Source organism: Talaromyces rugulosus, chromosome VI (assembly GCF_013368755.1).
Source record: "Talaromyces rugulosus chromosome VI, complete sequence".
Classification (NCBI taxonomy): domain Eukaryota; kingdom Fungi; phylum Ascomycota; class Eurotiomycetes; order Eurotiales; family Trichocomaceae; genus Talaromyces; species Talaromyces rugulosus.
In genome coordinates this window covers 1,307,530-1,319,648 of record NC_049566.1, presented here as the reverse complement: position 1 = coordinate 1,319,648, position 12,119 = coordinate 1,307,530, and the positions used below count along the sequence as shown (strand labels likewise).

The 12,119-nt window shown below is 48.2% G+C and overlaps 5 protein-coding genes across 5 annotated transcripts; 3 read left to right on the top strand and 2 right to left on the bottom strand.

The window, feature by feature from the left end:
- Positions 1-1,150: 1,150 nt before the first annotated feature.
- On the top strand, positions 1,151-2,149 carry TRUGW13939_10805 (uncharacterized protein; the record flags this gene model as incomplete). Its single annotated transcript, XM_035493915.1, has 1 exon — positions 1,151-2,149. The coding sequence occupies one exon, from the start codon at positions 1,151-1,153 to the stop codon at positions 2,147-2,149; it is 999 nt and encodes a 332-aa protein (XP_035349808.1).
- Positions 2,150-3,809: 1,660 nt separating this feature from the next.
- On the bottom strand, positions 3,810-5,312 carry TRUGW13939_10804 (uncharacterized protein; the record flags this gene model as incomplete). Its single annotated transcript, XM_035493914.1, has 1 exon — positions 3,810-5,312. One exon carries the CDS (start codon positions 5,310-5,312, stop codon positions 3,810-3,812), a length of 1,503 nt encoding a protein of 500 aa, XP_035349807.1.
- A 1,257-nt stretch (positions 5,313-6,569) lies between these two features.
- TRUGW13939_10803 (uncharacterized protein) lies at positions 6,570-9,822 on the top strand (the record flags this gene model as incomplete). The annotated part of the gene is made up of 6 exons (XM_035493913.1): positions 6,570-6,692; positions 6,751-6,881; positions 6,949-7,243; positions 7,514-8,423; positions 8,483-8,889; positions 8,938-9,822. The coding sequence occupies 6 exons, from the start codon at positions 6,570-6,572 to the stop codon at positions 9,820-9,822; spliced, it is 2,751 nt and encodes a 916-aa protein (XP_035349806.1).
- A 438-nt stretch (positions 9,823-10,260) lies between these two features.
- Positions 10,261-11,022, top strand: TRUGW13939_10802 (uncharacterized protein; the record flags this gene model as incomplete). Its single annotated transcript, XM_035493912.1, has 1 exon — positions 10,261-11,022. One exon carries the CDS (start codon positions 10,261-10,263, stop codon positions 11,020-11,022), a length of 762 nt encoding a protein of 253 aa, XP_035349805.1.
- Positions 11,023-11,055: 33 nt separating this feature from the next.
- TRUGW13939_10801 (uncharacterized protein) lies at positions 11,056-11,766 on the bottom strand (the record flags this gene model as incomplete). Its single annotated transcript, XM_035493911.1, has 2 exons — positions 11,056-11,663; positions 11,727-11,766. 2 exons carry the CDS (start codon positions 11,764-11,766, stop codon positions 11,056-11,058), a joined length of 648 nt encoding a protein of 215 aa, XP_035349804.1.
- Positions 11,767-12,119: the final 353 nt, after the last annotated feature.

Sequence of the window (12,119 nt, the reverse complement as noted above, 5' to 3'; positions counted from 1 at the left end):
CCCAAGCAAACACGTTGACAACGACAGAGAGAGAGAGAGAGAGAGAGGTGTAGGAGGAGAGAAGAGCCGGCTACCAGCGGGGCTGGTGTTGTTGGAGGCAAGCACGGGACGGGCGCATCATCGGTGGAACTCCGGGCAGGAGCATAGCGGAAACCGGAGAAGTGGAGAGCGAAAAGCGGAATTTGGGCGATCAAGGGGAACGTTTCCCCGTCGCGACAGGCAGGGATCCGCGTGGCATAAAGAACATATTGCGACGTTAAGAGCCTGTATGCGACCCGGTGGCGCGAAAGCCGGGGGAACAAACGCGGGGAAGCCCCATTAGGACCCATCTCCCCCACACTGGACGCTGGGCCCCCCGCGATGTCCCCGCTAGCTTCTTGGAAGCATTCCATATGATAACAGAACCCGTGGCGAGTGGGAGCGGCATTGATAAGAACACTGTAATATGAGCGAGGATGCCCGGGGAATGAGGTAGATGCAAGATGAGGTGGGTTCAAGAGGTTGAAAAACCACATTCAAAAGGAAGACTGACGTAGTAAAGAGGATGTCAAAGCTCAGGCTAGGTACGGAATACTAGTACTGATGAACTAACAGCCGGACATGTCAGCCAACTGAGGGGTACGCAGACCAAGTGACTCAAACAATGACTAACCTAGCCCTAGCCCTAAGAGATGTTGTAATGCAACACTGCTGTTTTTCACCTCTACCTACCTTCTTTATATCCATTTGTTATCTTAGTCATGTCCTTCTAAATACTTACTTCTTAAACATAATTACCTATCTAGAACCCTAATGGCTAATAACTAGCTCTTTAGACAACGTCTAAGACATAAGCTAAGACCCACTCATTGCTGTATCAGCCTCTAATTAATTGCAATAGGGGCCTGAAATGTTATGAGGATATCTTGGTTTACTTTCTATAGACTTTTATTATTTTATTGCTTTTTAAAAGTCCTGGCCGATTAAGAGCGATAAACTCCAGACTAACGTTCATCCCAGTGGGGCTGTTCCGTTTCTGGCTCAATGCACCGCTGTCGTTTCACATGTTCGTGTCTAACTTTCTTGTATTGACAGAATTCCCATCATCGCTGTCAAGACACCGCAATGGAATTCTCTAAAGTTAACAGTGGCATCAAAGACCCCGTCGACGATGAGTTCTATTTGGTGCACGAAGCGCCTGGTTCTGCCACGACTACCACAGCTCAAAACGTGCAAGAACATCAGCACATCAAGCTCAGCAGCAAGAACCTCAGGAATTTTCGGTGATACCATTACTCTACCTTCCGGCCGCCAACTCGGCTACCATACCGCGGGTCCCATCACCGGCACCCCCATATTCTATATACATGGCCATCCCGACTCCGGGCTCACCATTACGGGACAGCTCGAAAACCGCGTCGCCAGAGAGCTCAACGTCAGGTGGATTGGGCCCGACCGCCCTGGTGTTGGCCTATCTTCACCATATGATGCACAAAAGGTGCTCGATTACCCCTCCGATATCCAATCTCTCGCGGAACGCCTAAACCTTAAGAGATACTACATCCTTGGCACAAGCGGTGGCACGGGTTTCGCACTGGCATGTGCTAAAAACCTCCCACGCTCCCAGTTGAAAGGTGTGGGCATATGTGCTGGGATTGGACCTTACGAAGGAGGGTATGAGAGTATGATCGAGCCCCAGCGGAAGGCGCTGGAAGCGTGGCGGGACTACCCAACCGAGTTAAGAAACTACTATGAATCGGAGTATGTTCCGCTGGCCCAACAAACAGAAACCACCGCGCTATCGAGCCGGATCCACTCTGACTTCGAAGCGGCTTTCTCAGGTATGGATCGTGAGGTACTACTTGAAGAGAACACCTTCAAAATGGCGGTCAATGTATTGCGGCAGTCGTGGATGCAAGGAGCGTGGGCGCATGCGAAGGGCATGGAGTTTCATTGGCAGCCATGGGGGTTTACGCTGGAAGATGTGGCATTTCCTGCGGTCAAGCTGTGGTATGGCGAAAAAGATGCGCTTACTACTCCAGCCATGGGTCGTTTCATGGCGAACAGGCTTGAGGCATCCGTGTATAAAGAGTTCGCGGGGGCTAGTCACATTACGATATGGCGGGATGGAAATTTGCAAGAGATGGTGCGTGATCTGCTAACGGTGTGAACCGCTTACAATTTGAAGAGTGGGTTTCCTAGCCGTTGGTCCTAATCTAGTTTGACAGCGGTATTGATATCCAGGATAGACTTATCTCACATTCTTGAATATCTTTATTTGTGTACGGTATGTAAATTATGTAGAAACTAAACAATAAATTGCCGGCTCAATAATATTCCAAGTCTGAGTAAACCACCTTCACTCCGAGAAATAAATACATCCTAGCAGAAATAGGATAGGGAGTTGATATCCTTCACCCCGGCAAGCGCTAAAATTTTAGGAGCGATCCGACCCGTCTGCCCCACAGGTCTCTAAAGTTAATGACTAAGCGTCAAGAAATATCTACCTAACTATCGATTTCAGAACAGCTCTTGAAATGTGTCAGGAGTCAACCGTAACCAAGGCCCCTATTCTCTCTCAGAAGTTATGAATCGAACTTGGGCAACAGGGACTTTCTGGTATACACTTGCTCTATCTAGTCCTTCTGGACTATTCACTATTTTCCACAAATAAATCCGGCCTTTGTTTTGTTCAGACTTTGGTGAGGAGTTTAATTTGATAATGCCTTTTTTCTGGGAAAAGAATATAGGAAAGATTGCTGTACAGAAGACTTCTGATAAGACAAAATATGACGAGGATCTTCGACAAGTCTTTGAGGACAGCCAATATTTGATCAAACATGCGCTACTGAGAAGCTCCATCAGAACTCCCTTGGACTTCATTTCTCCCGGCTGCGCCTATAGCGACCAACCCTTTTTCAATGTGATTCGCCCCCTTTTGCCCTTTGCAGCTTTACCAGAACAAGTCCGTCGGATTTTTGCAATCGATGGGTTCCACTTATTTGGGGGTGTTAGGGGTGGTAGTATAACACCTTTGACGTGGCGTCACCAGTAATTCATCTAGGTGAGGCACGCCTAGTGTGGAGCTCTATAGTCTTGGAGCCAATCTTCGTATAAAAATTGACACCAGTTGACTCGCTGTCAGCCTGTCACTACCGTAGGTGATATTACGGCCGAAGTCCACTGGATCATTTATCCGCATTTTAGCTCAGATGGCCACAAATGGAATGGCCCTGCACTCCTACTTTGGAAAACCCTTGTCTTGGAATTTCACAGCTGGATATATCCCTATATAAAATGGCTTGACTTGATATCACAGTAAAATTAGAGCGGATGAACAGGCATTGTGAAACGGGCTGTCATTTCATTTGCCAAACGTCGGGATACCGTGTACAAAGATATACCAATAAATCAGCTGGTTCCTCTACCATTTCATGTTAAAACCTCCCTACTGTATTGTATTTTCAACCGCGTGCCGGGTAAAAGCGCCGCTCAGAAAATTAAAGGCCCCGACGAGGTATTAAATCCGTCTACATGTAATGGATGCTCTCAAGTTTAATAGTCATATCGTGATAGCGTAGTGAAGGTAGCATGGTAGAGGTCACCATTGATTAAGGGAGGTGCTCCATATCCTGAAGTAGAGTACTTTGAGCCATGGATTTGTTTTTTTTTTTTTTTATGTATTTACGGAACATTGAATATTTGTTATATTTTTTAGTGATTATATACCAGTTGGAATCATGACCTGCACGCGGAGTAAGACTGATTCTACACATAGCCAAGAAAACTGGGCAAGTAGAGTTCAGTCCGCATAGTTACATAGTTTAGACTCAAGCAAAACCGGTGCTAATCACCCAGCTCACGTCATCGTTGAATAAATCCGTAGCATCAAAGGTGTCGACACCGCCGTTGCTCGCAACGTAGAGCACGTTGTCATAGTGACGGAAATAACGAGTTGGATAACTCCAGGATCGGATCGAATTGCCGTCCCCATTAAGACCGTCCAGCGGACAGAATGTGGCATCTTCAGCGAATTGCTGGGTACCGTCGTCGGCGTTAAGCAACAGCGCAAAGTTATAGTGTCGTATGTAGCTTCCAGGTGTGTCAACAGACTCAAACGAGAAGCAGCTGCTGTCGCCACCAAGGGCAGCACGAACCGTCCAGCTGGCCTGTTCCTGGAGTGTGGTGGTGCTGGATGATGTGACAACTTGGGTATTGACAGTATCGTCAGTGTGTGCGATATAGCGTGTCGTGCAGCAATCTGTGGTGGCGCGCAGCGAGATGGATGAACCGACAGTAAGTGCCGGGCCACTGGTCAACGAGGTGACAGCGTATCCAGCAGCAACTATATTGGCCTGCACTGAACTCTCAGTGGCATCGGATGGATAGCCAGAGGTCATCACGCCTTCGTAAAAGGTACCCTGGGCGCCGTTACTGTTGTCACCGCCGATACCGAGAATGATGGCGCCCTCTTTGCTCATGGGGTTATAGCCAGATGCGGTTGGGCGCGCACCACTATAATATGTCGACAACGAACCAGACGCAGCGTTGCCACCGTGGATTGCCCACTCATTTGGCCCCCCCTTGATAGCTGCAGTCACAAAGCGATAAGATATAGACGGGTCATCAGCATTGTTACCAGAGCTGGAGCCAGAGAAAAGTCCATTCTCTAGATCGGCCATGACCCACGGGCCACTGCCAGAGCCGGTACCCCAGGTGGTACTGGTGCCGTAGTAGATGGCCTCCATATGGCCGTTGCCGGTATCAGTGCTACTGATTTCCGCGTTGCCATAGTCAAAGCAGCAGGCGCCATTATAATGAGTCCCATCAAGGACCGCATACATGCCCTCGGCCTCATCCCCTGTAGCTGTTCCGGTGGCAGCATTATTGCTGTATCCGGTTCCGGGAGACATAAAGACACCGTACGCCTTTTGCCCATTTAGAGTGACAGGAGCGCCAATCGCGCTGGCTAGGTTATCGTAGCCATCAGTGTCCGGGCCATCGAAGCCACCAGGTGGCGCCTGTGTGAGATGGTTCCCATTGCCAGACTGGTCATAGATGATGGTGGTGAGACAGGTGGTGCTGGCGCAGAAGGAGTCCTGGGCATCGGCGTCGGCCACCCCGCCGGCGGAAAGCGGCGAGATGGTGGTTGTAGCTCCATCTGAGCCTCGGCTCAACTGGTATAGTGCGCCACTATAGTCGCTGTACAGGGCTCGAGTCGTGCTATGGGCGGCCACACATGGCGTGCCACCGGAGGAATAGATGTCGCAGGGCCCCGCGGTGACAAGAGAGCCCAGGCCGAGGGCGAGTACTTTGATGCTTCGTGGGAACATGTCTACTCTGAGAGCTTTTGTGGGTTTATCAATGAGAAACTTGACGGTTGAAGTAGAGTAGCCATGTTGTCCGGTTTTAAAGTGTATAGCATCTGGCCCTTTTTTATGATCTTCACGAGATATCTGTTTTTTAGATTAAAACGTGGCTTGCACTACGCAAGTGCCGGGAATTTCCTCCAATGAATATGGGGAGATCATATACTGTCTGCGCATGCTGTTTATGATTATGCGGGGTGCATTTCGGAATAAGCCCGTTGAAATGGACTGATGCACGATCAGGGCCTCGTGACACATGCAAGGTTGTTTTTTGCGAGCATCAGAGGTGGAACAAATATCCGTTTACGCATGCAGAGGGTATTTAGTGTACATATCGGTTAAAAGGCTAGATTTTGATTTTCTACAAGCCGAATTTAAATCAATTGATACAATGGAATGACCAGAGTCAAATCGAGGAAGGGCAAAGGCAAGATTGAATTATCTAAATTCTATACAGAGGTACGATCGACCAATTAGATATGATTCTAGGATGACTACGGGTGATTTTCGACGCGGTTTTGTTCTACTATTCAGGACACCGCGATAAAGTAAGCATTATTAACATTTTCTTATTTACACAAAAATTACTCTTTATTTACCGCCTTATGCGTATTGATTAAATCCGTGTTTATCCGGTATTTATCCGTCCGGGTGTTGACGGCGCAAGGAGGTGTTTTGCCAATCCAGCCACCGTTACAGAACGTGTATTGTCTTAAATTTGTCAATTTTCAAACCATTTGAAGCCAGCGATTTCAAGTCGAATACCATTAATTTTATAGTGGCATTACCTATGTATCGAGTCGGCACGTGCAAAAAACATCTAAATGATGGTGGTAGATAATACGATACTATTTTTAGATTCGATTCTTCATTAATAATACTTTTTCAGAGCACGGCGGATGAAGAATAATAAGGAGAAACTAAGTTTTCTCGTTACAAGCCTCAAGCCTCAAGGTTGCATAGTACATCCTGTTGTCCAATGGCAACGCTATACTGTGCATTAGCGGCTCGCTCTACTGAGCCTAATGTAGCAGCAGCCGCAGGTTATTGGCTGAGTCAGAGTCTAGCCCTGGCCGAGGCTTGGCATTGCTCTTTCCCCTTCTGCTTTTCCTTTTCCTTTTGCATCTTCACTCTCACTATCCCTACTCATCACTCACTATTCACTTCAACACCAGTCACTCGTTGCACTTCATTGCACTTAATCCATTCTTAATAATAATAATGCACTCCCTCGCTCTTCTTTCCCTCCCCCTTTTGGGATCGGTTGCCGCCGCCGAGTCGGTCACGTCTCTCTTTTTGCCCGGATTTGATGCCCAGAAACTTTTCGGGTCTGTTATGGGATCTGTATGGAAACCTGTCTCACCTCTAGTTCATCCAACCCTTGCTTACCAGAATCACGCAGACTGGATCGACTACCACTTTCTTCGTCAATTGTCCTGCAGGCACTGATGCTCTCGACTGTGGTGTCGCGCCTGGATTGACTGCTATCGCCGGACCAAAAACCGCCGAGCTCCAATATCACGACCAGGACTTGTAAGTTCTTTGGATCCACCCTCTTTTTTCCGTCGCAACAACGACTTTTTTTTCTAACATATTGCAGAGTTTCAATCCACCTTCGGTGCGACATGAGCAATCCGGAGGTCGCCGACTGCGTCGAGACCATTGGCGGCGTAAGCGCTCCGTACCCCGGCACAAGTACCGGCACCTTCACTGGCGGTGACATCGCGACCATGTATCTTCCCGTCACCATCACTACTGGTGCTGCCTCGACCGGCGCCTCGGTCACTGCTTCCACTGCGTCGGTGACCTCTGTTCCGGCTTCTGCTGCCGCCACGACTGCGGCGCCTTCTGCCACTACCCTGAGTGGCACCAATACCGCCTCTGCAGACAACTCGGTCAGTTCCAGCGCAGCAACTTCTACCAGCACAGGTGGTGTTCCCAGGGTGACTGGCGGTGCTCAGTGGGCAGCTGGCGGTGCGGCTGTTGCTTTGGCTTTGGCTGCACTATAAGAAAAGCCTGGTACTAATACAGAATTGTGTACATATATTATAACTTACATAGGCCATGTACAGTACAATGTAAATGAGGATATCACAAGTCAAATCCATAACTAAGTACTGTAAAATCTGTGCGTACTATGTACTCATTCTAAGCTAAGCCAAAAGAAGCTAGCGGCAGCTTACCCCAGTTTCCAACTGCCGATGATCTCATCGCCCCGCTTCTATTTGCTTGTCCCTGCCGTGCCACTCACCTCCATGCATCACACATATCTCCTGCATCTTGCATCATCTACACTGTCCACGTTGCCCACGTTGCACAGTTGCGATATGAGAGCCAAGACCTTAGCCCCCTTCACCTTCGACCTACTTCCGCTCGGCTCGGTCAAGCCGCGCGGATGGGTCCAGGACCAGCTCAACCTGTGTGCAACCGGCCTGGGCGGAAATATCTACAATTTCCATCGATTCATCAAGGGAAGTCGCTGGTTTGGTGGCCATGCAGAGTATAGCCCGCTCAACGAATCGGCGCCGTATTGGTACAATTACATCGTACCGCTCGCCTATTTGCTGGACGACGAGGAATTGAAGAAGCAGGCTAATCACTTCCTGGATCGCACGCTGAAAAACCAACATGCGGATGGCTGGATAGGGCCCGAGCATACAAAACATGGACGCGGGATCTGGGCGCGGTGCTTGGTGTTGATGGGCATGGTGAACCACGCGCTTGCAGACCCGGCTCAGTACGAGCGCATTGTCGAGGCAATGCTTCGCTTTACCAGGCTTGCCAACTCCATGTTCAAGGATGACTTTCAGGGTCTGATTCCGCATCCAGGCGACGAGTTTGACGAGTTTTGCATCACTCGCGCGCACGAGTTGTCCACTACACTGCAGTGGTTGTATGAGCAGGTAAACAACAGGCAGGATAAGGAGGTTATATGGGAGACAATGGATCTCGCATGGAAGGCTACCCGTGCTGGTGATCGGGACTGGTCAAAGTTTTTCACTGAGGAAGAATTCCCCAAGGAACCGGCTGCTCAGGGCTCGACTTTGATCAAGCATGTCGTGAATGTATCTGAAGGTATACACATACAGCAAATAATTATGTTCTACCAAGCTGACACGAGACTTATCATTCAGCATTACGCTATATCCCCCAATTGTATCGAATGACGCACGATCGTGACCTTGTTGACCGTGCTCGTGAATCCGTCGAAATGGCATTGAAATATCATGGGACAACGTTTGGTGCTCTTGCGGGCGACGAGTTCCTCGCTGGTGTCCATCCGAAACGCGGCGCCGAGCTGTGCGGGACAGTGGAACTGATATTCTCGCTTTCGTATCTGTATCGACTGTTCGGCGAGACCAGGTATGCGGATCAGGCAGAGCTTGCCACATACAACGGCCTGCCTGCCGGTATGACCCCGGATTGGTGGGCACACAATTATCTCACGCAGAGCAATGAGCCATGGGCAAGGAACTTGGAAAACTGGCCATTCTATAATTGCGGAGGGCGAGCTTTGGTATATGGGTTGGAAGTCAACTACGTAAGTAGACCGAGACGTGCGTTGAAACACTATCTAACAAAGGAATAGCCATGCTGTTTGGTCAACCATGCGCAGGGGCTTCCCAAGTTTGCCATGAATGCATTTGTCGCAAGTCCCGATCTCAGGTCGATTGCCCATCAGTTCTTATTCGCTGCTGAAGCGACGATCCCAGTTCAAGGCGACAGGCCTATCCACATTACGAGCGATACTCACTATCCGTTCGATGAGAGTATTACGTACAGAATCGAATCAAGCCGCAGCTTTGATTTTTACGTTCGTATTCCAGAATGGGCAACCAGTGGAAGCACTGTCAAGAAAGACCTTGACAACGATACTGTCCAAGAAGAGACGGTGCAAGCAGACTCCAATAGTTTATACAAGGTACAAATTTCTCCAGGAAAGTCTTCTTTCAGAATTACGCTCAATGCAAGGATCCGCGTTGTTCCTCGGTCGAATAATGCAGTTGCAATTTACCGCGGAGCTCTTCTATACGCGATGGAAATCCCACACAAGGCCAAAACCGGCCCTCCAAGACACTTTGCCGAATGGACACCGTTGCCAGATGACGCCAAGTACTCACAAGCAATTCGTGATGTCGAGTACATCCCTACAGCGGACTGGCAGGTAGCCATTGACCCGTCACAAGCACACTTTCACCGCGTCGCAACCAAGGGGAATCTTCCCAACCCTGTATTTGAATCCGGCGCCCCGCCTGTGTCCATCACAGTTGCGGGAAGCAAGATTTCAAACTGGCCGCTGGAAGGTGACTGCGCTGGCCTACCTCCCTCGAACCCATCGGTTACTGGCAAACCGTTTGCTATAAAACTAGTCCCGTTTGCAAGTGCCAAACTTCACATTTCCGAGTTTCCTATCGTGAAGCTTGCAAATGTTGACTTGGAGAAAGTGCAAGGGTCTAGCTGTACAATTATGTGATTGGTAGTATTTGTAATCTTAAAAAAAATCTATTCACTATGCAATTCTAGTGAGGTCGGAGCATCGCCGATGTTCGGGATAGTGGCCGAAATGTGTGAGTTTCTCACGAGTATTCTCATACTAGTAAACGTGTCTAACTCTGCTGAGCATTTAAAATTACGAGTAATGTAAAACGCACCAGTCTAGAACGATTGATCTGCATTGTTTAATCAAGACAGAGTATGTGGACTCGAGTGCAATAATCAATTGATGCCATTATTTCTTTCGAATATTCAGCTGATTATTTCAAATAAACAGTTCTGAACGAAATTATTTCTCATTATTGTTTACTATTGAACGTTTTCCGCTTTCGGCCCGAATTAGTGCCGCTTTTGCGGGAGCTTGGACCGCGTCAAGTTGGTCACCTTCTTCCTCACATCAATTAATCCAACCTGCAAGATGGCATCAAATCGCCGCCCACGACCAAAAATCACTTGGTGGATGCGCGTCAAACGATATATCCTCGCATTCCAGTCACCACTCCGTCTCCGCAGCAGTCTCACCCGACTTCGTCATCACCACAAATACCCATTCCTTGCTCTAGTGCGCCTCTTCTTACCACTGCCGAGATGGCATTTTCGTCCAGACCCAGTCCCCTTTAAGGTCATGCTAGATAATGTTCCCCTTTGGGAGTGCAGGGCAGATTTGGCAGATCTCAGAAACATGCGCGCCATCCCTCTGTGGCGTGCTAGAGACACGCCCATCCGGTCTCTGTATCGGATTTACGAGGCAATCGCGGCGCGTTATCATGTCGCCATAGGCTCCGAGGTAGAGTACTTTTGGTACCAGAACCGACGGTCATGGGAAGTGCAGCGTATACCGGACCCTTGCGATCCCGATCCCGTGCGATATGCTATTCTTGCATGTATTGCGGAAGAGCTTGCCAATGCGTTTAATTGGCGGCTGAGCATAGGACTGCGGCGTGATAGAAGCAAGCATATTATACGCGAGACAAGGGATGATGAATTACCAGAGTTTACGCCAGTGACCGCGCCTGCCTGGGTCAAAAGGGTGCCGGCACTTGATTTTGACTTGATCAGTGATTTGCCAAGCGGTGTATTAAACTCGTCAGGCAAACTCGTACTTGAAAAAGGAGGAAATAGTGGTTTTTTTGCAGAGAGGAATATTATCATAGATACTGGCTACTTCTACACAGTCTAGAAGTAGCCGAAAAAAAAACTTCTACCTACAAATCTACACAAAAACTTTCTCTCCATACTTCGCTTGATAGGCTTCGGCAATCCATTCCATCGTTCTCTGATCCGGTGGCAATTCCCTAGAAGTTATACTCAGCGTCCGAATATGCTCCTGATCCAATGGTGCCCGTTCCTTGTCCTTTAAATATTTCAGCAATGCAAGAGCGTCATTGAGGTCTGAGTCTCGCTTGCTGATATTCATTTTATTATGTTGGAGCCGTCGTAGTTTCCGCTCTAGCGCCCATTTCAAGGGGACAGCAAGCACCTTGAGATTTTCCCCTTGCCAGAGTACAATATTTTGCTCTTCTGCCTGTTGAAACAAGCGTTCCCTGTCCTGCTTGGACACGAAAGCTCCCATGTCTTCATTCGCCCATTCTGGGTCAAATCCCAGAACTTTGGCGGCATTTTCAATAGCGCTATTCAGAGGCTTCTTAACATCATCGTCATATGCCCACTGGGGCTCGAGAAGATAGTCAAAATCTTCGGTACTTTGGCGGCATCGGAGAAATGTCACTGCGATAAACCCGCCTGCAGAAAGTAAAGTGATGGGTGTGAATGGAGAGAGCCAGTAGTCGTTGCCTATCGCTTCATCAAGAGCTTGGAGACCTTTTTTTTTTTAAATTTTTTTAGTGTTCATTGGCTTCTTTACTATAGAGCTTCCTGTCATACCATTTGTGAAATCACTAGCAGCAAAAAGAGTTTTTGACATTTTTGGAATGAGTATGCTAATGATCTAAAGAAAACTGGAAATAAATTAAACAAACTCATAGAGGTCTTTGAACAGCACAAAGGCTTTGATGTACCTGTGCGACGATCCACCCCGCCTTAACCCCTCTCAGCCTCGTCTTAACATTAGAATTCAATAAACCAGCATAATGAGATCTACATAGTGAAAATGGTAAAATAGGATAGTATATGTCTATATTCTCATTCTTTTATGTAGAGTCGTTTTCCAGAGTTTATTTCCTTATTTCCCGTAAAAGCGGCGACGCCCGAATCAACACTGACGAGCACGTGGAGTAATTTAACAGCTTTACTCCGTATAAACCATGCTAAGTCATA